The 24,902-nt window shown below is 40.4% G+C and overlaps 1 protein-coding gene across 1 annotated transcript; it reads right to left on the reverse strand.

Moving 5' to 3' along the window:
* Positions 1 to 2,622: 2,622 nt before the first annotated feature.
* On the reverse strand, positions 2,623 to 24,902 carry LOC118837122 (cystatin-A-like; the record flags this gene model as incomplete). Its single annotated transcript, XM_036744100.1, has 4 exons — positions 2,623 to 2,751; positions 5,602 to 5,703; positions 24,608 to 24,710; positions 24,850 to 24,902. Coding segments are annotated over 4 exons (387 nt in total), but the record flags the coding sequence as incomplete, so codon positions are not given.

The following is a 24,902-nucleotide window of genomic DNA, read 5'->3' on the forward strand; positions in this document are numbered from 1 at the left end:
CAAGGGGAAGACAATTGGTAATTCAGGTTGACAAATGCTTATTAATGTACTGGGTATCCCAAACAAGACTAGAAATGAATCAGTCTCTCATCTTAGGGAGATTACATTCTACTGGAAGAATACAATATATATTCAAGGCAAAGTGAGAATGGAGAAAATACTAGAATAGTGGGAGAAAGTTGATCTGGAGAGGACTGATCATCTAATTTCCCACAGGGCTAATTGATGACATCACAGGAGCTCAAGGGTCAGTTAATAGACAATAAGGTAGTAAAGTCTTAAAGAAAGGGCAAAGAAATGACTATCTTTGGTTTCCACTTTATCAGATGTGAAGAAATTCTTTAGTCAAGCTTAATGGCATTACTGGGTCATTGGCTGACAGGAGGATACCCATACTCTTGATGGCCCTTGAAAAAGCAAGACACTCTTCAGGCTAAAGTCAATGCAGGAGATGTCTCTGAGGGGGATAATCTTGGGAAGAGCTATGGAAGGACCACTCAACTCTTGAGAAAAAGTTACTCCTTATTCTTTTGAGGAGAGAAGGGAGACTTTTTTCTCTCTCTTGCTCCTTCCTCATGGATCATGTTGTCCAGCAGTGTATCTACTTGCCCAGTAGGGGACTTCTCACAATCTGGGAGCAGGCTGAGAGGAAATCACACATGCCCAGCAGAAAAATTGTGTCCATTGTGAAGACAGCAAGAGAAAAGAAAGAACATCAGGTCCCAAGGCAATAGAAGTATGAGTCTTCTTGACTTTCTATGTTCTCTAATTGTGTGCTTACTCTTTGCAGTGATGTGAGGTTTTGTGGCAGAGTATGCTTCTGGTTTATGGGGGGAGGAGATATTTTATAGCTATGATTCCTACAATACCATTTTCAGCAAATGCCTTTGCTTTCAGTTAATTGTGTCAAATGACTGACTGTTAAAGGCAAAAGTACTGGTGGGGACTCATGAGCTCTAGTTTTAAGAATATGGAGCCACAAACTACCTTAAACCTGAGGTGGGTCCCTCCACCACTCCCAGGCAAACCTTCAAAAGTTGATTTCCTGAATGTTGGAGAGAACTTTTACCATAGTATGAGAAAGCTTCATGATCGTAGGAGGTAGACCTGGCATAGCAAGGAGAAAGAAAAACCAAAGCCCATCCCTGCTGAAAGTCCATAGGGAACAGCAGAAAGAAGAGGAGCCAGGAAAAGCAGCTGGGAACACCAGCTAGACAGTTCAGAGTGGATCCAGGATACTGAAGTGTCATTTGGAGATGTGTGAATATAGGGAGGATGCTGTGGTGGTGGTGGTGTTATAAAGGATATTTTAAATTTTCAAACTCCTCTTAGTGAAAAGTAGATAATAGAAAACTAAAAAAATGGCCATCTTTTTCATTTTCTCTTGAGTCCCTAGACCTGGATGTAGAAGGCAGTAAGAAGCTTCCAGCTCTCAGATTAGGTGAGCACAAGCCTCAGTGAGGAAGTTGACTGTATCGAGACACTTTAATTAAGCATCAAATCCATGTAGGAAGAATTGTAGCAAGTATTGGGGGATAGACAATGCTTTGATAGATAGATAGATAGAGCGGCTTTGAAAACGATTCCTAAAAGGGCAGGGCTATTTAACTTTTTGATGAGGAAATGCCTTGAAATCACCCAGGTGGTGCTGTAAGTGACAGGTAAATACCACTCATTAGTCGAGGCAGCAGAGAAGAACTGTCATTTCAACCAGCAATTTTAGTCTACCTTCAGACAGACGTGGTTGTAAGGAGACAGCCACTGTAGGATGGAGGCAGCTTCAAGGAACATGAACCTTGGAAACAGAGAAGAGATTCAGACTACAGAGAGAAGACCCTGGATATGCAGCCAAACAACCCATCCAGAGAGAAACAATTTCTAGGTCCTATAGTACCAGGAGTTGTGAGTTGGCTTTGCCCCACATGTATCCTGCACATGTAACTCACTACCACTGTACTTCAAGTTTGACTCCATTTTCCCAATGGACACTGTGTATTTGTGGGAGAGTAGACCCCAGGTTTATGGTGAGGGCAACGATGTTTGATAAGTACAAGTCTTTCTATGCCATCTGAGTAAATGTCTTTGCTAATTGTGTCTGCTGGCTTATGGTTAATGAGGGCTCTGAATATATAGTATTAGGGATATAAACCCACAGGATTGCCCCTACTACCTGGGATAGCAGCCCTTATTTGGGAACCCAACCCACAACTGCAAGTATAAGTTGGGGGAGGAATCCAGAGGGTGCTACCCAAATTTGCTTGGCAGTTTTATAGGGCAACCTAATGTTCCTTGACTATTGGAAAGCAGTATCTACTATGAGATGAGCTAAGATATAAAATGATATAAAGCAAGTAATTTCAGAATTGATTAAAAATTTTAATTGACACCTTTTGCTCTTATATCACGTTATTTCTCAATATATCCTTTCCCCTTCCTCTATCCAGTGAGCCATCCCTTATAACAAAGAATAAAAAAGAGAGGACAAGAGGGAACACTGACTAAAACTAATCAATGCATCATCAAAGTCAAAATCTACTTTACAAAGATCCATGTTTCATTTCAATTGTGTTTATTGATACAGAATTTTCATGAAAGTAACCAAATGCATCCTGGACTGCACCTCTAAAAATAGTTCACTTCATCATCCTTGGTTTTGCCAGTCTGGTAGTCCAACAGCTTCACGGGCTCATTTGTCTGAGGGAGAGGTTTGAGTATTTTCAAATGTGCATATTGATCACCCCCAGTATTTACCTGCAAATAAAGAGAAGTGGAAAATCAGTGGCATGTATTTCAACCCAGCATGTGTCACTTGTCAGGATCACTGTATGAGCAATCCTGCTTTAGGTTGTGGTTTTCACTAGATGACCTCTGATAGGAATTTTATATTTTTATTCTAACCTGTGAATGAGCTTATTCATGTTTTGAAAACAAAACTGTAGGAGGAAGTGGCCTGACAGATCATTTAGTTTTATTTTTAAAGCTAAGGGAATTGAGTCCCAGAAAGGTCAAATGAACAAGAATACTCAGAGAGGCAGCAATATCACACTACTGATAGTTCTTAAGGGCATAGATTTAAAGCTAGAAGGGACTATAGTCCAATTTGCTCGTTTCGTAGTTGAAGAAACTAAGGCCCGGTGAGGTGAGTCACTTGTAAGGCAGCTAGGGCACGCAGTGGACAGAATGATGGGCCTGGAGTTAGGAAGATATTCAGTCATTTACTGTCTGCCTCAGTTTCCTCAACTGATTTCCTCAATCCCCAAAATGGGGATGATAATAGCACCTACCTCAGGGTTGTTGTGAGGATCAAATAAGATAACATTTATAAAGAGCTTAGCATAGTGCCTGGCACATAGTAACTGCTTAATAAATACCTGTTCTTAACCCACCCTTCCCCCCACCATTCCCTTGCCTTCCCTGGTCCAAAGTCACAAGGTAATTAGCAGCTGAGCCAGAATCTGATCCCGAATCATTTTCATTATACCGTGGCTGACTCTAGTTGTTAAGCACCTGGATATTTGAATATCTCAACAACTCATTTTTAATAACAGAGCCAACTGCTGTTTTGAATTTGAATTGTGCCTCTGTGCCAGAGTTTCATTTATTTTTAAGAGTTTTGTTTTCTGAAATTTGTAGGAAAAAAATGATCATGTGTCATACAAAAATATGGGTTTTGCCTTTTTGATTTTTACCCAAGCCTCTTTGAAAACATTGTGGCCTTTGTATACTTTGTGCCTTCCTTCCTATATTGTGTTCCTTGTGAACCCTATCTGCTCACTGTTCCCATCTGTGGTGTTTTATCTCCCATTCCCCTCCCAAGTGGTAGCACTTAGCACACTATATTTAACAAAGTCCTGCCTTTTGTAAAACAGAGTAAATGAAACCAACAAGACTGCTAGGTAGTGCTTTGGATAGGTGAGTCACTGGGTAAGTCCCATAAGCACTGTAGCCCCCAAGTAACTCCCTGGGACTGATCAGCAAAGTCAATAGTTGGGTTCAGATCTGTGTTAGTAGAGAGGGTTCTCAGATCGAGAGAATGCTGGGTCTGGAGTCAAGAAGCCCTGAGTATGAATCTCACCTCAGACACTTACTGGCTGTGGGACTCTAGGTAAGTCACTTCATCTCATTTTCCTCTCCTGGGAAATGCTTCTATCTCATTTGTAAGGATGCAATAAGATAATATTTATGAAGCGCTTAGCACATAGCACTTAGCACTTAATAAATTCTTGTTTCCTTCCTAACTATGCTGCAGCAGGTGATCCTGCCTGGCTGACACCTCATAGCACCTTAATGTAGCCTTGTTAACTCAACTGTGATAGTTCTACTCTGCTGTACCTTAAGGACAGAAACACTTGCATCCATCCTATCTACTTTTCCTAGGTATCTCTACCCACAATCCCAAAAGGAGTGGCCAAGGAGTTCCCATATGTGCGCCCACTGCTGGCTACATGGAGGGTCTCTAGGGTCATATATTTCTTTTAAAATTAGGGTGTAGGGGATAGAATGCTGGGTTTGTACCTGGAGAGGTTTCAAATCCTCTGACACTTATTAGTTGTATGATCCTTGGTAAGTCACTTAACCTTCTTAAGCCCCAAGCAACTCTGTGGGGCTAATCAACAAAGTCAATAGACAGGTTTAGATCTGTGTTGGTAGAGAGGATTCACAGACCAAGATTTACTGCAATGATAAAAATCCATCATGAATTTGGATAAAAGCCCCCAAATGTGTCTAGGATTTGGAAAAGGAAAAGTGTACTTCAGTAATTTCTGATAAGGTTGTGTTTGAAATCCTGAGCACCGATGGTGACCTGCTGCTCACATTGTGTGAAGCTCTGATACAAGACAGGATGCTTACTCTCAAGCAGCATATAATCTAGTTGTTGGATTCAGGCCATAAACACATCAGCCTTGTTTCAGAGGCTATGATGGCATGAAAGATCCAATCCTTTGGGAATTTCTCACTGTTTTATGTTACAGTTCCCATCCAGGAACGTCTGGGACAATGGATCCTGGGACTTACCCACCACTTGCAAGCCTGCAATTCACAATCATGTGGGCTACCATGTTATTAAAGGAATCATGACAGCAAATGGAATTCCCTCAATGGATAATCATGGGTATGTAAAGTCTGTATGTAAATTCTCATAGTTACAGTCTTAAACATGAGAGCTTCCCCTGATAGAAAGATTTCTATAAATCCTGCCTTGGCCTTACTTCTCTCCAATTGCCTGGCTATTCAAAGTGAGGGGCTAGGGAGAGCCTTTATTGTTCTCTTTTTCTCTCCCTCTCTCTCCTCCCCCCTTTCTCTCATTTCATCATCTATTCTTTGGTTACTATTTCTCTGGTTCAACATGAGAGCAAAACCTACCAGGTTAGTCCTCCTCTTCTCAGGTTGTCATGAATCCCTTCCCAAAGTCCCTTCCTCGTTTCTGCCTTCTTCACTTTTTCTCTGTTACCACACCATCACTTTATATTTCCCCTGCAGCAGACATCTTAATTTTTCCAGTTACTCAAAAGGGAAGGGAACAAACTATGTCCACACTTTTTATGTATATCCAAATAGAAAGAAAATTGAGTAGAATTCAATGATTTGTTGAACACTAACCTTAACATAATAAATGGTCCCAGCAACCACTTGGGTTTTGTACTCTACAGCCTCAAAGTGGTCATATTTTTCATTGCTCTTTTCTTCAAACTGTGGCTTTACCTAAAGAAAAGAGAGGAGGGTAAGGAATTTAGTTAATTTATCTGAAAGTAATATCTGATATGGTCCACTCAAGTGCCCAATTCAACACTGACAACACTGGAACATTATTCAAACCCTTCTTTCTCCCTCATTCCTTAAAGAATTAGTAAACGATTTAAAAAAAATCTATATTTTTTTTGCCTGTTGTGCCTAAGGCACTGTTCTAGGTTCTGAGGATAAAAACAAAACAAAACAAAACAAGCAGCCCCTGCTCTCAAGGAGCTTACATTCTACTGGGAGAAATATTATATTTACCCAAATTAGTAAATACCAAATACATAAAAATAATTTCAAAAGGGAGGGATCAATTACAGCAGCAATGCCTTCCTCCAAAGGAGGAATAAATGATTGACTGATAGATTGACTGACCTCTTAAGTAATGGATGGCTAGTGCTCCCTCAGAGGCTGTCATGCACATCTTCTGGGAAGGATTCTACAAATCTCTGAGGTGCTAAGGATGCTAACATAAAGTCTCAGAATCTTAGTTCACAGGTACCTCAGTGAGTAATCTATGCATAGTCCTACTAATAATAAAGCCCCCCCCCATATATGACATATTCTAATGAGTTGAAGGGCAGTGTGTTGCAGTGGACAAAGTGCTGGATTTGTATCCAGTGGACCTGGGTTCAAATCCTGGTTTTATCACTACCTGTGTGACCTTGAACAAGATACTTCATTTCTGTGAGCCTCAGTTTCCTCATCCAAAGATGTGGAGGTTTGACTGGACCACAAAGCTCTCTTCCAGCTTTAAATCTCTGACTCCAAAATCATCTAGTCTTTGTTTGAAAACTTCCAGTGAGGAGAGACAGGGGCACAGTGAAGAGTCAGAGGACCTGGATTCCAATCCTGCCTCTGATCCTTACCACATGTGACCTTATGCAAGTCACTGGAGGACTCAGATTCCTCATCTGTAAAGTGAGGATGTTGGACTAAATGGCCTCTGAGATCCCTTCCAACTCTAGATTCATGATCCCATGACCTTCTCATTCCGCTGTTACATAACTCTAGTTATTAGAAAGGTTTTCTTTATTTCAAGCTTAAATTTGCTTCTGTTCAACTTCCACCCATTGTTACTGGTTCTGTCTTCTGGGGCCAAGCAGATCAAATCTCATCCCTCTCTATCCCTTCAAGTACATGAAGACCTCTATCCTGGTTCCAGGGAGTCTTCTCTTCTCCATGCCAATCAACCAGTCAATAAGCAAGTGTATAACACCTACCACATGTTTAGTCGTCATGGTAGGTACTGGGGGGATACAAAGACAAATCATCCCTCTGTTTAATCTGGGGAAGAAAAAGACTCATTTTGGGGCCCAAATTTCAGGTGCAGAATTAGTTGCCTGGAAATCAATATCATCTCATACTTCTTGAGTTCAGTCATTTCAGTGGTGTTCAACTCTTCATGACCCCATTTGGGTTTTGTTTTGTTTTGGTAAAGATACTAGAGTGATTTACCATTTCCTTCTCCAGCTCATTTTACAGATGAGGAAACTGAAGTAAACAGGGTTAGGTGACTTGCCCAGGGTCACATAGCTAGTAAGTATCTGAGGCCAGATTTGAAATCGGGAAGATTAATCTTCCTGACTCCAGGCTCTATCCACTGTGCCACCTATCGGCTCTAAATTTGCAAAGTACTATATTTACATTAACTCATTTGACACTGTCCTCAACTTAGAATTCAATAAATCAAGAGGTATGGCTGGAAATGAAACAAACTTTAATTAATAGCAGCTGATGGGTGGTTCAGCTGCTAGGGAATTTAGTGGATAGAGCATTGAGTTTAGAATCAGGAAGATTCAAATCCTGCCTCAGACATTTACTTTTCTTGTTAGGAAAGTTTGTCTTTAAAAGGTTAAGAGCGGCCTGAGCTTAGGGCCAGGCCCATGCAATGTGTATGTCTTTGGTATAATAATAAACTCCTTTTGTTTCGTTTTTCCTGAGCCTACCTAATTTCTTTAGGGTGAAACCCTAATGAAGATTTTTCTTTCAACACTATGTATTTTGGTTACAAGCATTTGGTTTTGTTTTTCCAATAGAAGTGAGTAAAGGAAGGAGAGAAAATAGATTTTTGTTCACTTAAAAAAAATTTAATTAAGTTAAAAAAATTTCTTAGCAAACAAAAGTCAGGCAAACAACAAGAAAACCTTTTTTTCCCCCAGATTTCCCCAGACTTAACATCTTTGGCCCTGAGCCCTATGCTTCCCAAGATTGCCTTACTCATCCTGACCCTTCAGGCAGTGGTGAAATTGTCAACTTCTAACTTCTCCCCTAATCTGTGGTCTCTTTATACAAGCACACACTCTTGCATTTTCCAGTAGTCGTTCCTGTCAGTAGCTTCCTGCAGAAAGACAGGGGCTTATGAGAACCAAGGGAAAGGCTATGCTTCAAGCACATATAATTTTGTCAATCTGGGTATATCCTCTGCCTACATAGATTACAAATACTCCATAGATGGTTTTCATGAGTGGCTGTGGCCAATATACACACATCACCTGGTTGAGCATTTCTCTGATAATGGACCTTTCATAACTAATCTAGGCTGGTCTTTGGTCAACAGACATACAATTTGTCACCAGGCCTTTTTGGCTAGGAAGGGCCTGCTAGAGCTTATGCTCCATTGACATAGTTTTGGAGAGCACAGGATCACCTCCACATTATGATAAAGCATTGGAACAGGACTTCCATGGTTTATACCTAACTGCGAAGCCTTAAAAGTGTAGAGAAGAAATAGTCATCCCTGGTCTTCATGGAAATAGAATGGAACTAAATTTCACAAGTGGAAATGCCTTGTCATCTGTAAATGAGTGTTCTCTGCCTCTTGTTTAGCCTTAATCACTGAATGACTTGCCTCAGTCAAACTGAGATCTGTCAAAGACCTTAGCTTAAAAAGGCCAAGGTCTCCCACGGTATCCAGGGCCATCTCCAGTTGTCTTGATCTATATCTGGTCACTGGACCCAGATGGCTCCAGAGGAGAAAGTGAGGCTGGTGGCTTTGCATAGCCCTCCCTCACTGAAATCCAATTCCCTTGCATATCATGACATCACCTCCCCGAGGGCCTGGTTCCCTTTGAGAATGGAGGACAAGCAACAACAACAAATGGGTATGATAGTACCTGCACTGACAGGTAGAGGGGTAGAGTGGAATGAGCCCTGCCTCTGGTGTCAGGGACTATGTTTCAACTTCCCCTCAGACATTCACTTCCTGTATATCATGTGGTGAGTCATATCTCTTGACCTCAATTACATCATCACCTAAATGAGGGGTTAGAGTAGACCTGTGGCCTTGAGGCCACATGTGGCCTTTTAGGTCCTTGAGTGGGGTCTTTTGATTGAGTCCAAGTTTTCAGAACAAATTCTTTTATTAAGGATATTTATTCTGTGAAGTTTGGATTCAAAGGGCTACACTTGAGGACCTAGAGGGCCTCATGTGGCCTTGAGGACCCAGGTTCTCCAGCCCTGCACTAGATGACTTCTGATGGACCTTCTAGTTCTAGGGGTTCTATACCTGGGGGACACAGACAGACACCTAAGGAACCCATGGATAGATTTCAGGGGTTCAAGAACTGAGATATGAAAAAATTATATATTTATTTTCACTGGACTTTGTTTTTTTTTGTAATCTTACATAAAATAGAATCACTTTTTTGTTATGCATTTAAAAGCATTGTTCAGAGAAGGGTTCCACAAGATTCATCAAAGCAAAGAACCCCTGTCCTAGCTCTGTGATCCTGTGATCCTATGATGACCTCACAAAGTTGCAGAGAATCACACAAGCAGCAGTTTCAGAGATGGATTGGACCTCACTGGCCATCTAGTCTGCCTGTACCTGAAAGGAATCCCCAGTATAACATGGCTGGCACATGATCCTCCCACCTCTACTTGAAAGGCAAAAGGAGAGCATGGCCAACTCCACCTCTGTCTGTTCTGCTTCTGAACAGCTCTAATAGCTAATTGACCCTATTTGCAAGTTACAGGCATTGTTCCTGGCTTTGCCCTTTGGGTCTGAGAAGAACGAGTGTACTAGTTCTTACAAATGATAGGTTTTCAAATGTTGTTGAGTCATTCAGCTGTGTCTAACTTTTTGTGACCTCATTTGGGATTTTCTGAAGTGGTTTGCCATTTCATTCTCCAGCTCATTTTACAGATGAGGAAAGTGAGGCAAACAGGGCTAATGACTTTCCCCAGGGTCACACAACTAGCAAGTGTCTGAGACCAGATTTGAACTCAGGAAGATGAGTCTTCCTGACACCAAGAACTGGCTCTATCCACTGTGCCACCTAGCTGCTGCTTTCAAATACTTGAAGGTAGATATTTTGTTCCCCCTGAGTCTTTTTTTCTCCAGGATAAACACCCCTAGGTCCTTCAGTGGATCCTCATGTGATATGGACTTGAAGCCCTTCGCTCTGTTTGTTACCTTCTTTTGGACACTTTACAGCAAATTAATGTATTTCATAAATCCATGGAAGCCAGAAATAAATACAATACTCCAAATTTGGTAAGATGCAGCATGATCAAAGGCAAAGAGCCATGGACTTGGAGTCAAGAGACTAGGGTTCAGGTGAACTCTATTGCTTACTAGCTGTGAGACTTTGGGTAAGTCACTTAAATTCTCTGAATTGTCAGAGCAAATCAATTGAACAAACAAATGAAACAGCTACACTCTACCCATAAGACATTGTGCTGAACAATAAGGAACAGTATAGTTCCTCTGCCTTACACCTAGTAGATGCTTAATGTTTATTAAATGAAGGAGCTTATAATCTAATATGTGAGGAATATCACATATCCACAGATTAATAGGATTCAAAGGAGACTGCTATAAGGGTAGAGAAGAGGTCTAGTTTAAGTGCTACAAGGAAATTTGAGGAAGGAGAGTTCATCTTGTTGGAGAGATCAGTAAGGCTTCTTGGAGAAGGGGGCTTAACCTGAGTTGGGCCTTGAAGAAGGAGAAAGATTTCAGCAGGTAGAGATGTGGAGGGAGGGATAATATTACCTGCCCCACCCTGCCTAATAGAATTGTGAGGAGCAGATGAAAGCAGGCACAGGAGATCGTATCTTAGACACCATACATTTGGGAGGGGATGTTACTGTCTGATTCTGGAACAATCTCTGAGCATCCATTCCACTGATTCTTGAAGTAGTTTCAGAATGAATGCTTGCTGCTCTCTTTCAAAAGTTTCTAGGGAGGAAGTAGCTGACAAATCTCAGGCAGGTCAGGGCTGGGCAGGGCAGGGCAGGGCAGAGTGGAGGAATAATTTAAGGCTGGAGCAAAGGTGTGACTAACTCCCCAAACAGGAAAAAGGAACAGTCAACTGTTCTGGGAGAGGCCATTCTTTGCTCTTTCCCCTCCCCTCCTGCTTTTTTCCTTTCTATTCTGAACTTAACAAGCATCAAATAAGATGAACATTTCTATATGCAAAGCAGAAGGGGGAAAGAGAATTAGACATGTAGCTGAGAATCTGACCCCAAACAGCTTGCTTCTAGCTCCAAGTATGATTTATGAATGTACCTGTTTTCCAGAGCTTTTCCAGCATTTGCCATGTTCCTTTATTTAGGTCAACTTTGCTTGATGGGTGTGAAGTGATAACTCAGAAATGCTTTAGTCTGGTTTCAATGTCTGGTTTGACAAGATAGATGTAGGGAGTATACATATGTCTAAAGCCTGAGGTATACATAATGAGGAATCCAAGATATGTATGTGTTGTGTGTATGTGTATATATATATATATGTATATATATATATGTATGTATGTGTATACACATATATATACACATATACATATACATACACACATACATACATACACACACACATATATGTGTGTGTGTGTGTGTGTGTATATATATATATATATATATAAAATGAGGTAGGGAGTTGGTATAGATAATCCAGTGGAGTTCTAAAGGTGCATCTTGTTACTGTACCAGGAAGAGAGAGAAGTATTTGGCTGGGGCCCACTCATGAGTAATTGCTAGGTATAGTGTCCTTGGGCTTGGGAGAAACTGCCAGGGATAGTGTTTTGAGGCTAGGGAGAAATATGGCCTTGGAATTGGGGTCTAAAGCACAGGCACCCAAGTACCCCATCAATAGGATGTGTGGTGGCATGTATCATGACTTTCTTCTAGCATGTTGAAAATTCTATTTCCAATCATTTGTGAATAAATCAATTCATATTTTGAGTTTGAGGTGCCTGTAAAGGGAGCTTCTGACTCTGGGGAGTAGCACATCTTGAAGTTCCCAGATCATCTGGGTGGAAGAAACAGGCCAAGAAACCAAAGAAGTATCCAATATGTATCCAAGCCCTGAGTTCACATCAGAAGTCTCTAACACAAAGTTACACCAGGTAACCACATACTTTTACAAATGTACTTGGGTGTGTGCACATACACCTAGTTACAGAGTAAATATATCCGTGGTGATACACACAAAAGTGTCTACACAAAAATCCACAATAAGACAGGCCGATACAGACACCTGCATTCAGATTCCCTGTCCATTTATGGGTTGCATGTTTTCCAGAACCATTGTAATCATAATTTTCATTTTGATCAATCAACCTGTCATTATAGTAGTAGGCAAGTGACATGAAATGAAAAAAATATTGAGCTAGAAAATGGAAGACCTATTTTTTTTTAAATCATGGCTCCCTTTCAAAATTGTTTAAGTGGCAGTTTCTGTATGGAGCCTTGCCTGATGCCCCCAGCTGCTAGTGCATCCCCATCCTAATTGACCTTGTATTTGCTTTGTATAAACTTATTTATGTGCAACTTGTCTTTCCTAAGAGAATATAAGCTAACTGAAGGTAGAGCTTGTTTCCTTTTTGTCTTTATATTCCTAGAGCTTAATATGATCCTGGCGTACAGTCAGTGTTTAATAAATGCTTGCTGAACAATTGCCACTGTGTGACCCTGGGTGAGTCATTGCACCTTCTGAAACAGTCTTCCTCACCTCTACCTTTTAGACTTCCTGGTTTCCTTCAAGACTTAGCTCAAATGTTGCCTTTTGCATGAGTTCTTTTTCTGGTGCCCGTAATTGCTACCGCCTTTTCCTCTAAGGTCAACTTGTATTTGCTTATATACACCTATATCTGTATGTGCTGTGCTGTCTTCCTTCTTAAAATGTTGACTTCTTTGTGAACTGATCCAATCACTCTGGAGATCAACTTGGAACTATGCCCAAGGGGTTATAAAATTGTGCATACCCTTTGATTCAACAATGCCACTGATAGGTCTATATTCCTAAGATATTTTTAGAGAAAGGGAAAAGGACCTTTTTGTACAAAAATATTCATAGCAGCTCTTTTTTGGTGGCTAACAATTGGAAATTGAAGGGATGGATGCCCACGAAATGGGGAACGACTGAGCAAGATGTGGTATACCATTGTGATGGAATATTACTATGCTCTAAGAAATGACAAGCAGGAATTACATAAACTGATGCAAAATGAAGTGAGCAGAACCAGGAGAAGAATGCTATACACAGTAACAACAATATTGTGTGATGAAGAATTGTGAATGACTTGGTTATTCTCAGCAATACAATGATCCAAAACAATGCCAAAAGACTCATGATGAAACAGGCTATCTGCCTCCGAAGAAAAGAGCTGATGTTGTCTGAATACAGACTGAAGCATACTATCTTTTCATTTTCTTTCTTTTTGCCTTCCTTCCTTCCTTCTTCCCTTCCTTCCTTCCTTCCTTTCTTTCTCAAGTCTTCTTGTACAAAACAATTAATATGGAAATGTTTTATATGATTGTACATGTATTGCCTATATCAGATTGCTTGCCATCTCAGAAAGAGAGAAGAGAGGGGAGAGGAGGGGGAGAGGGAGGGATAGAATTTGGAACTCAAAACTTTAAAAATCTTAAAAATTGTTTTAGCATATAATAAGATATTACATGTTAAATATGTAAATAATATAATATTATATTTTATATATTAATTGTATATAATTATGGACTTATATATTTTATAATTATAATATAATTGTATATTAATATATCTATAATATATTACTATATATAATAAATAAAATATTATTTTAAAAAGAATGTTGACTCCATAAGAGTTGGAACTATTTTGCTTTTCTTTTTGTATTCAGAAGACCTAGTACAGTGCTTGGCATTTAATGAACACTTGCTTGCTTGATTCACTTCTTTGGGTCTCAGTTTCTACATTTGTGAAATAAGGTAGCTAGACTAGATAACCTGAAAGTCCTTTACCATTCTCTGACTGGAGCTAATAATGAACTCTTAGCTTAATAATGAACAGGCTTGGAAATAATCAAATCTAGCTGCTTTATTCATACATGAGGAAATTGATGCTCAGCAAGGGGGATAACATATCCATATTCATCCCAATCTTTCTTTGTTTTTGATAATAAAACAGTAATCAACATGCACATGGCTGCTAATAGACTTGATTGCATATGATGGTGAGGATGCTTCTATAATGTGCCCCCTGCTACTTTTGAAGACACACTCACAGATACGTTTACACCCATATGCACAGATACATTCACCGACATAAGAAGCACTGTGGACCAATGGACAGAAGGCTGACTTGAGAGTAAAGAAGGCCTGGGTTCAAATCCTGCCTCTGGTATATCATAGCTACATGGCCATGGGCAAATCACTGAATTTCTCAGTGCCACATAAGTTTCTAAGTTATGTATGAGTTACTGATCCGCATTGATGGAGGGAGTTTTCATTCTAGGACTTTCCTACACTAATGAAATCATAGTCTAGATTTTTAAAATCACTTAGATATTCATGCACATTTATATACATGTGAAGATATTTACATTCTCTCAATCAGTGAGTATTTATTAAGCACCTATGATGTACCAGCCACTATGCGAGGTGTTACGGATGCAAATAGAGTGAGCGAAACAATCCTTATGCACCAGGAACTTATATTCTAATGGAAGAGAGAACAAGTTAATATCTAAGTATATAAAGATAGATACAAGGTAGTTTGGGGAAGGAAGGGTATTAGCAGTTGAGGGAATCAAGAAAGGCTTCCTGTACACATTGCAACTTTCCCCATCATGGTTTTGATATATCATGGGTTGGCATAAGAAATTAAGTGTGAATTTTGGGGGAGTTTCAAGGAAGTCACAGACGACACATGAAGGCCAGCAGATGACTAAGAGCCTATGGCCAAATACTTGAACCAAATTTTACAATAAGGTAACTGTAAACACCCCTTAAAAGAAAAAGAAAATATTCAGACTTCTCTGGTATGAAGGAAGGGCCAAAAAATTTTACATCGATTTTCCAAATCATGGGAAGGCTGTACCTCTAACCTCAGTGATGTGGAAGAGTTAACTGTAGAAGGTACTTGAGGTGAAGGAAGAGAGGGACTCTATGAAGTAGAGATGAGGAAGGACAGCGTTCCAGACATTGGGTGCAGCTAGGACAAAGATCAGAGGTGGAGTGTTATGTGAGGAATAGAGAGGGAAAGCCAGTCTGGCTGGATTGCAGAGGGCAGAGCAGTGGGTAGTAATGAATAAAGTTGAAAAGATAGATTGGGGCCAGGCTATAAATGTTTTTAAAACCTTAAATAGATTTTAAATTTTATCCTAGAAGTAATAAGGAGCCACTAAAGTTAATTGAAGAGTAGTATTGTCAAACTTGCACTTAAGGAAAATAACTTTGGCAGCAGTATGAAAAATAGACTAGAGTAGTGAGAGATAGGAAGACCAAATTAGGAGGCTGTTGCAATAATCTAGGAAAGAGGTGATGAGGACCTGAACCTAAGTGGAAGCTCTATGCATAGGGAGAGGGGGTTGGATGTGAGGGATGTTATGGAGTCTCAAGATTTAGTGAGTGATTCAACATATGGATGGAGGGGGCGGGGGGGAGAGTGAAGAGATGAGACTAATGCTGAGATTCCAAACCTGAGAGACTGGAAGGACAGTGGTGCCTTCAATAGAAATAGGGAAGTTTGGAAGAGAAGAGGGTTTTGGGAAACAGATAATGAGTTCAGTTTTTTAGATACACTGAGTTTGAGATACCTGTGGGATGCCAGTTTGGGCATTCTGAAGAAGGTATCCAGTGAGCTGCCACATTCCCCTACCATCCAGCACACATTACTACAGTACTGTTTTTCTGGGCTTCTCATGGCATGTGGCATTAACTTCCCTGACACCTAGGGTCCTGGCATAAGTCTGGGACCATTCTGGGCAGACAGCTAGACCAAGGTCTAACTGAAGTGCCCCCAGGGCTCTTCTTTGTCCTTGAAGAGGGGACTCTTTTTAACCAATCACACTTGCCTTCATGATCTCCTGCTAGCCTCTGCAGCTAATTCCAGTTCAATTATTGCTCTGTGAGGTCTTGATGGACCAGGATTTCATTGGGTGGAAGAAAGAGAGGAGAGAGAGAAGTCCAGGGCAGGGTTGTGGCAAAGGCAGGAGGTCGGGGTAGGGTAGGAGAACAAAGGCAAAAAAAGGAAGCAGGAATGGGCATATGTTCTCATGACTAGACAGAATAGAAGGTACTTTTGATCATAAGAACACAGATTAGAGCTGGGAAAGACCATAGAGATTATCTACATATTCCTCCCATTTTACATGTGAGCAAACTGAGGCCCAGAAAAGTTTAAAAACTTGCCCAAGGCTACAAAAGTAAGAAATGGGAAGAAGTGGGATTTGAATATGTCCCTTAATTCTAAGTGTTCTTTCCACTGCAATATGCTTCTTCTCTGGGAGGGGAGGGACTATATCTTATTTCAACTGACTTCTCCCTCACTGCTTAGCATAGTGGTCTGTGGGTAGCAAGTGGTTAATAACTGTTGTTGTTATTGTAGGCAGAGAGCTACCCACTCATGAAGGGTCTAGAAAGCCAGGGAGAAGAGTTTGGACTTGGTTCAATAGAAAACAGGGAGACTCTTTTGAGCAGAAGAATGATGGGATGCTTTATGGAAATATTTAAGGAAGGTTTACATAGAACGTAGATTTAATAGGGTGGAGCTTTGAGGCAAGCAGCCCAACTAGTGGAGTGACCCAAGAGTGAAGTGATGGGGGCTTAGAGGAGAGGAGACAAGGTGGCTAGGAGGAAATGGATAGGAGCCATATTGAAGGAAACATTTCCTGTCCTTGATGAGATGAATATAGATGATAAAAGAGAAGGATGAGTAAAGATACATCTAAGGTTTTAGACCTAGGTGTCTGAAAGAACTATTGGTGCTATTGACAGGGATGGAAGGTGAGAAGGGGAATTAATTTACAGGAAACTTATGAGTTCACTTTTGGTCATGGTGAGTTTGAGGTGACAGTACCATGTCTGAGTGGAAATGATTCTTAGGTAGCTGGAATTGAGGGATTTGAGTGTTGGGCAGAAAGAACTAGATTTGGAATTTGGAAGTCAACCAGTGTAGAGGTAATAGAGCAATGGGAAAAGAAGAGAGTACAGATTTAAAGATAAAGCATTTGCTAAGCATTTCTTATTTGCCAGGTACTTTGCTAAGTGCTGGGGGAACAAGTAAAAGCAAATGAGACAGGGAAAGAGAACACATAAAAGGATGCTGAAAAGTGGAAGTGGAGGGAAGGGGAGAGGTCCCTCAGTTGGGTGCAAGGTAAGGAGAAGTACAGAGAATGAGTGCAACCAGGAGTGGTGAGTGTGGCTAGGGCCCCTCATGAAATGTGATCCAGACTAGGGAGTCACCATTCAGAAAAGTGATGATAGAGATTACTCCACAATGAGATTACTCCCCTGTTCAGGAGGTGAAATACAGAGAATGAGTTGATCTAGGAGAAAAGTGATGCAGGCTGAAGTCTGAGTCTTGGGGAATACTGAAAATTAAGGGACAGAAGGCAGAGGAAAAAGAAAAAAAGAGAAGGATTGTTTACAAAGGTAGTTGAACCAGATGAATATAGTGATACAGAGAATTTTGATAGAGATGATTCCACTGTCCATTTTTTTTGCAGAGATGGGGACTTATGGGTGCAGAATGATGAAAATCCTGTTGGACTTGGTGAATGTTAGTTAGATTTTTTGAAAATTTTTTCTTTTTCTTTTCTATTCTTTGTTTTAGGAATGCCTCCCTACGTAAGGAAGGGAGTTTATGGGAGATACAGGTGAAGGAAAAAACAAAATATGTCATTTTAAAGAGTGAGTGATTATTGTGTCTAATGATGTATAGAGGTCAAAGAGAAGGAGGACAAGGTAGACACTGAGACTAATCCTCAATTGAGAATTAGAATGGCAAAAGGTCATGGTAGACTAGGATAGTGAAGGCAGCATTAAAAGCGACTGGCCACAGAGTCTGGAGTGATAGTGGGAGGGTGCAAGATAGGTAGGTAGCCAAAGGTAGTCAATAGTGAGTTAATGAAATGGGAGAGGTTGAGTGCTTGGAGGGCCCAGTGTGGGTGAAAAGCAGGTTCAGCAGGTATGGGGGAGTGGGTGAGGTGAAGCTGAGATCCCAAAGGGGAAGGACCTTGTTTGAGATCTCAAGGGTGGAGCAGTATCCAGGGATGAGGAGGTCCAGGGTGGGTCACTGCTAGCACATGCCAACTATTTGCATGGGGTAGAAGTGTGTACACAACTCATTATTGATAGGATCATAGGTGTACAGCTGGAAGAAACTTCAGAGAGAGGCCATCTCCTCCAGCCCCTTCATTTTATAAATGGGGAAACTGAAACCAAGGGGGTTAAGGGACTTGAATAAAGTCACAGGTAGTAAGTGTCAGAGGTAGGATTTCAACCCAGATCTCCTAACTCCAGAATGAGCACACATTCTCCTGTGCAACCCTGTGTTTGTCAGGAATGTTGCTCAGGGGTCAGGTTTAATACTTGAAATTTGTGGAATAATTTAGCCCTCAGAAAATGAAGACTGTCTAGTTGAAATTGATCCACATTGGCTCTTTGTCTTGGTCATATTTATTTGACCACTATGCACTGTCTACTTCACTCAGTGCTCCATAGACTTGACTTCATATAAAGAAACCCATATAGATGATAATGAGACAATGACAGGGTACCAGGAACAACTGCTATCAATGATCAAACCAGAGTGTTACCCCACTTAGCAACTCTGCATTTCCAAATCATTTCGTGATCTTTAGTTAAGTCACACAGCTTCCCAGTGTCTCATCTGGTGGCAGTCTTTTTGGACATTTGTATTCAATGAGCATCATTGTTAATAAAAAAGGAACTCTTATTAATATTGATTTTAAATAGCATATCTATAGGTCAACTGCTGAAGGTGAAACTTAAATCTTTTGGCCACATAAGGAGAAGATGGGGCTCATTGGAAAATACCCTGATGTTGAGAAAGATTGAAGGCAAAAGGAGAAGGGGAGGGCAGAGGATGAGATGGAGAGATAGAGTCATGGAAGCCATGAACACGAGCCTGGACAGACTCTGAGAGATAGTAGAGAGTAGAAGGGCCTGGTTTGCTGTGGTTCATACAAAAAGTCAGACACAACTGAACAAAAAAAAAACTACTGATAAAACTGTCATATTTCTTGAATAAAATGGAAAGAAATGGGCTAACTTGTACATTGGTTCTGAAGTATCTTTCACACTACATTTCTATTTTGATGGTTGCTAGGGCTAAAGAAATTATCACCTGTCATCAACATTTCTGATGACAAGCCTCTCCACACTTAGCTAAGCTTGCCCTGGGAGAGCAGACATATTCTGGTGCTAGGCCCCTATTCAAAGCCTTTCTTTGTTGTTGTTCAGTTGTTTCAGTCACGTCCAACCCTTTTGACCCCATTTGGGGTTTTCTTGGCAAAGATACTGGAGTGGTTTGCCATTTCCTTCTCTGCTTCATTTTACAGATGAGGAAAATGAGGCAAAGAGGGTTAAGTGACTTGCCTAGGGTCACATAGCTAGTAAGTATCTGAGGCCAGATTTGAAGTCAGGAAGATGAGTCTTCCTGATTCCAGGCCTGGCACTGTATCCCCTGAGCCACCTAACTGCTCCAAAGCCTTTCTAGACTCTGCCTGAACCAGTCCTCTGCTGTCATAGCCAGTGAGAACCTCCATGCCATCCATACAATACTAATTAGTTGATTCAGTCAATTCAGTAAAAACAGCAACAAACTACCCATCAATTTGGTGGAAAAATTCAATCAAAATAGGTCAAAGGAATTGCATAGAGAAAACCAACTGTATACAGTTATATTGTCTAACTTATCAGATCGGAAGTTCCATGAGGGCAGGCATTTCATTTTGTACGTCTTTCTATATTTCAGAGTACTTGGCACAGAGTAAGTCATTAGATCACAGGTTCATGGATCTAGAGAGCGAAGGGACCTATCAAGACATCTGGTCCAACCCCTTTATTTTACAGATGAGAAAACTGAAGCCCAGAGAGAAGCGATTCACCCAATGTTACAGAGGTAGTTAAAGTCAGAGGTAGAGTTTGAACCCAGGTCAGTCCTCTGACTCTAGAGGTTGTTCACTGTATCAATGAATGAAAACCAACAGGTTGATGGATCAAGTTTTCACTATTCCTGCTTTGGTGTCATATGGATGTATCTTTAGTCACGTGTTTATTATAACTTAAGAACGTGATTGCGTCCATACCACCAGTAGGTGGGTAGAGAAGCTGGACACAGACCCAGAAAGACAGAAAGGATTCCAGGCCCTCCTTCAACACGGGGGTGAGCCTGGGTATAAAGTTTGGCACCAATCTTCCAAGTTTACTGTGAATGCAGAGGAAGTGCTGTACAGTGGAAGGAGTGACGGGTTTGGAATCCAGGACTGCTTCCAAGAACTGGGTTCAAATCATGACTTTGACAATTATAATCTGTACGACCTTAAGCAAGAGATTTCACCTTTCTGGGACTCGGTTTCCTAATCTGTAAAATGGAAGCATTGGATTAAATGACTCTGAGGCCTTTTTAAGCTCTGAATCTAGAATCTTATAGTCTATCCATAGGAGAAAAATTACACCTCCAGAAAAGATCCTATTTAGGAACCAGTGTGTGGCTACAGTCATTAAACTGAGGAAGGAGGCATGCGGGTGATTTTTTTTTTGCAAATAAATTCACAAAAATTGTATGGTTAGAAGGGTTACAATCTGCATAAGAGGAATGAATACCCTCTTACAGCTTTGCAGGAGTCTGCAGGACTCAGTGGCTTATGGCTGGCTCAAACACCCCAAGGCTGCTACTGAAAGAAAGAATCTTCTCACCCTGGTCTGATCTAGACTAAACTCACAGGATTAGGCTAGAACCACACTGCCCTTGGTCATGTTGAAAGTCAAATGTATGTTTGCCTCACCACATTTAACTGCTCATTAGTCAGGGTAATTAAGTGAGGGCAGACTCCCTGATGAGCCATGTGACTGTCTGTTCTCATAGGCAAAGAGGAAGCAAAGGAATCATACTTGCTTCTTTCCCATCTTTTTCTTTTATTTTTCCATTGGTGTTTATGGATTTCTTAAAATCATAGAATCTCAGAGCTGCAAGGATCCTCAAAAGCCATCTAGTCTAACACTCTCTTTCTACAGGTTAAGACACTGAGGCCCAGAGAGTATAAGTCACTTGCCTAAGGTCATACAGTTCAGAGAATAAGTGTTTATGAAACACTTGCTATATATCTGGTCCTGTGTTAAGCTCTGAGGATATAGAGAAAGGCTCCCTTTTCCCCCAAATGGAATTTGATTCAATATATTGAGCTATCATCATCTCTGTCTCTTTCTCTGTCTCTCATTCCACAGTTACTTCTGCACATCTTATTTCTCTTGCTGGATTCTAAGTTTCTGTATCTGAATTTCAGTTACTGTATAAAAATTCATCATGTGCCAATATTTACATTCATATACAATTAACTGTAAGTACTTAATGAGATAAAATTCCCAGCAGAAGAGTTAGATTAATAGAATAAAACAGATCTCCAAGGTCCTCAGGGTCATAGAAAGACATGATCAGTCTTTGACATTAAGATTGAAACTGTTTATGTCAATTTGATTTTGCTTTGATACTTTATGAATCTCTCTATGTGGGCACTCCTTCTAAAAGTACAGATCAAAATCCGCACATTCTTCTTCTTCCATTCTTGGCTATCCATGGTCACAGGTGAAGTACCCATTTCTCTAGATTTCTGGACATTGTTAAGAAACCAGTTGAACATGCAGACCATCCATCAGTTACCCTTCACTTTTCCTACATGACTGTTGTAGTCCATTTCAGCCATTTGGGGAATTGGAGGTTTTCATGGAAGAGAAAGACTGAACAATAATACTTTTATTTTAGAAGTATTTTACTACCTACCTCACACAGAGTAAGGCTTGAGGTGGACTTGAGATATCCACGGACATGAGGGAAGGAGAGGGAGTCAAGGGTATATGGCTTCAGAAGAATGGATGTAGCAGTATCTCAGTCCCTGGAGAGCCAAAGACACAACCAGGACTGAGTGCCCAGAGTAGGGTCACTGGTCTTGGATGATGATCTTTGGGCCATCTTTGGAGGAAGGGGGATGATCATTCTGAGAAAGGCTGCTTTCTGGATTTGGCACATTCATACTATAGTAAACTCTCATTGTCCCATGGTATAGGGGCCCCTAAATTCTGGCTTCTATGCCAGGGCTGCTTAGTGCGGAAGAAGTCAGTCATTTTGGAAAGAGGATGGATGCCGACTCTCTAATAGACAACTATGATTGTTTTTCTACCCTAGGTGTTAGAGGTTAAGGAGATTCTGAGGAATGGCCAAGGGATTTCTTAGTCTTTTCTACTGTCAAAAATGGAGCATGAAACTCTCAGCATGGAAGATTCTAACACATTCTTCCTCATATACAAGATTCCAGAAAATAAGTAGGATGGAGTGCCAGGAAGGAGGGTGAAAGTATGTCTAGAGCAGAGGCAGACTATCTGCACCACATAAATTTTATGGCTCTCACAGTCTTTTTGGACCACAGCGGCCCACCTCATTCTCACGGTCAAATATCTCTTGGTCAAGCATAACCTTTGCTTCTCTTCTATGTAATTTTTCATAGATAATGTACTATATATATGTGTGTGTGTATATATCTATCTATCTATCTATCTATCTACACATATAGCCTATTCACAGCCACCATGTATCTTTCTTTCCATGCTTCCTGAGTGACCCCCACTCCCAGCTTTAATTATTTGGAACACTATTATGTTCTATAATACATAGTCATGTATATCATCACAATAGTAGTGTAAAGAAAATGGTCACCGATTCAAGAAAATAGTTGGGCTTATTAAAAGACTGTGCAATTTCCAACATTCGGCCCACTCTGCTTCTCCTCTTTGTCTTCTATTCTGAACCTAGTTCATCATCCATCTGCAATGCCTGTCAGAGATAGATGTACTGATGGACCAGCTCTATAGGCTGTCAATCCATTTAACTACTTATCATAGTCTTTACACTGGACAGTCTTCATCCACTTGTTTTTCTCCTGTGCTTCTGGATCTCTAAGACTGCAAATATTTCAGGTTTTGATGCACTCTGCACAGTGTCATGCACAAACAGGAGCATCTGGAGGACCTCACCATTTTTAGGTAATCCTCTTTCCAATTGGACATCTTCCATGACAGTGGCATTTTGTGTTGGCAACAGTTAATTATCTCAAGTAAACACTCAAGGTCATTATTTTTTTTACACATAAGTCATGTTTGTGCTGGCTCTAAAATGTTAAACATTACGTGATTAAAAAGAAGATCTGAAAAGAAGTAATAACTTCTTCCTAGATCTTGTAAATGATTTAAGTTAATTGACAACAAAAAGGATTGATAATGAAGTAGAGAAGAACAAGTTCTCATTTTGTCAGTCACCTTCTTGTCCATGAACTAAAGAAAATTATCTGTTTCTGTTGATTTCATAAGGTACAGGAAACAATGTAAATTCATTCACTACTAATGGGTTGAATTTCCCATATTTTCTAAAACATCTGCTTGCCAAATACAGCCATTCTGAATGTTACCTTCAGTACCCAAAGTAGCATGTATTTTTCTTTTTAAAATTGATGGGTTTCATTTTTACATTACCTTTATTTCTAGATCTAGCCTTGCTCTTTCTCCTCCCCACTGAGCCATGCTTTGTAATAAAAATTTTTAAAAAGAGAGAGAAAAAAAAGCAGTTCAACAAAAACTAACCAACCATGTTTGACAGTCTAGGAAACATTCCACAGCCATATTCTCTCATCTCTGCAAAGAAGGGAGGAAAGCGCTTTCTCATATCTCTTCTCTGGGGCCAGGCTTGGTCATTATAATTACATGGGGTTTTTTTTGTCCTTTCTTTTTTGCCTCATAGAATCATGAATTAAGAGCTGGAAAAGACATCAGGGACCACCTACCCCAATGTCTTCATTTAAAACTGGGACCTAAGGGGATTAAATGAATTACTGAAGGTCATATTGATAGTAAGAGTCAGAGAGTAGGATTTGAACTCATTTGCTCTGACTTCTAATTCGGTGTTCTTGTCACTGTACCAGATTCACCTTGTTGTAGCCATTATGTATATTCTTCTTTCAGTTTCTGCTTACTCTATATCATCTAATATGTCTTCCCATGCTTCTCTAAATTCTTCATACTCATCATCTCTTATGGCATAGGAATGTTCTATTTCATTCATGTACCACATTTTTTTAAGCCAGTTCCCAAATCAATGACCATCTAACTTTGTTTCCAGTTCTTTGCTGCCACAGAAAATGCTGCAATGGATAAGCTTGCAAGTAAGAACATCATAGAGATGATAGACAAACCTAAAAACTAATTCTTTGAGAAGACAAACACAATTGGCAGAGAGAGAGAGAGAGAGAGAGAGAGAGAGAGGCAGAGAGACAGAGAGACAGAGGCAGAGAGAGACAGAGAGAGAGACAGAGAGAGAGAGACAGAGAGACAGAGGCATAGAGAGAGAGAGAGAGAGAGAAATGCACCACCTCACCTCATCAACTATCTTCTGGATTTCTGGATTTGCAGATTTGGTTTCACTTAAGCCTCCAGTCATCATTTTGTTGGTGGTTGATTTGCAGAAAGGGATGCTGGAACTGAAATAATGAAATGATAAGGTCAGTCATCCTAACTCCAGTTTTAAAGGGAGGCAGGCTCTCCTCACATCCAATGAGTGCAAGGGTATGTCATAATCAAGCACCGCCTTCTTGGCTGTAAAAATGACTTATTGCTCACCTGTTATCATATGTTAATTCATGAATATCAATGTAAAATATTGTCATGTAATA

The sequence above is a fragment of the Trichosurus vulpecula genome, chromosome 2, assembly GCF_011100635.1.
Source record: "Trichosurus vulpecula isolate mTriVul1 chromosome 2, mTriVul1.pri, whole genome shotgun sequence".
Lineage (NCBI taxonomy): Eukaryota > Metazoa > Chordata > Mammalia > Diprotodontia > Phalangeridae > Trichosurus > Trichosurus vulpecula.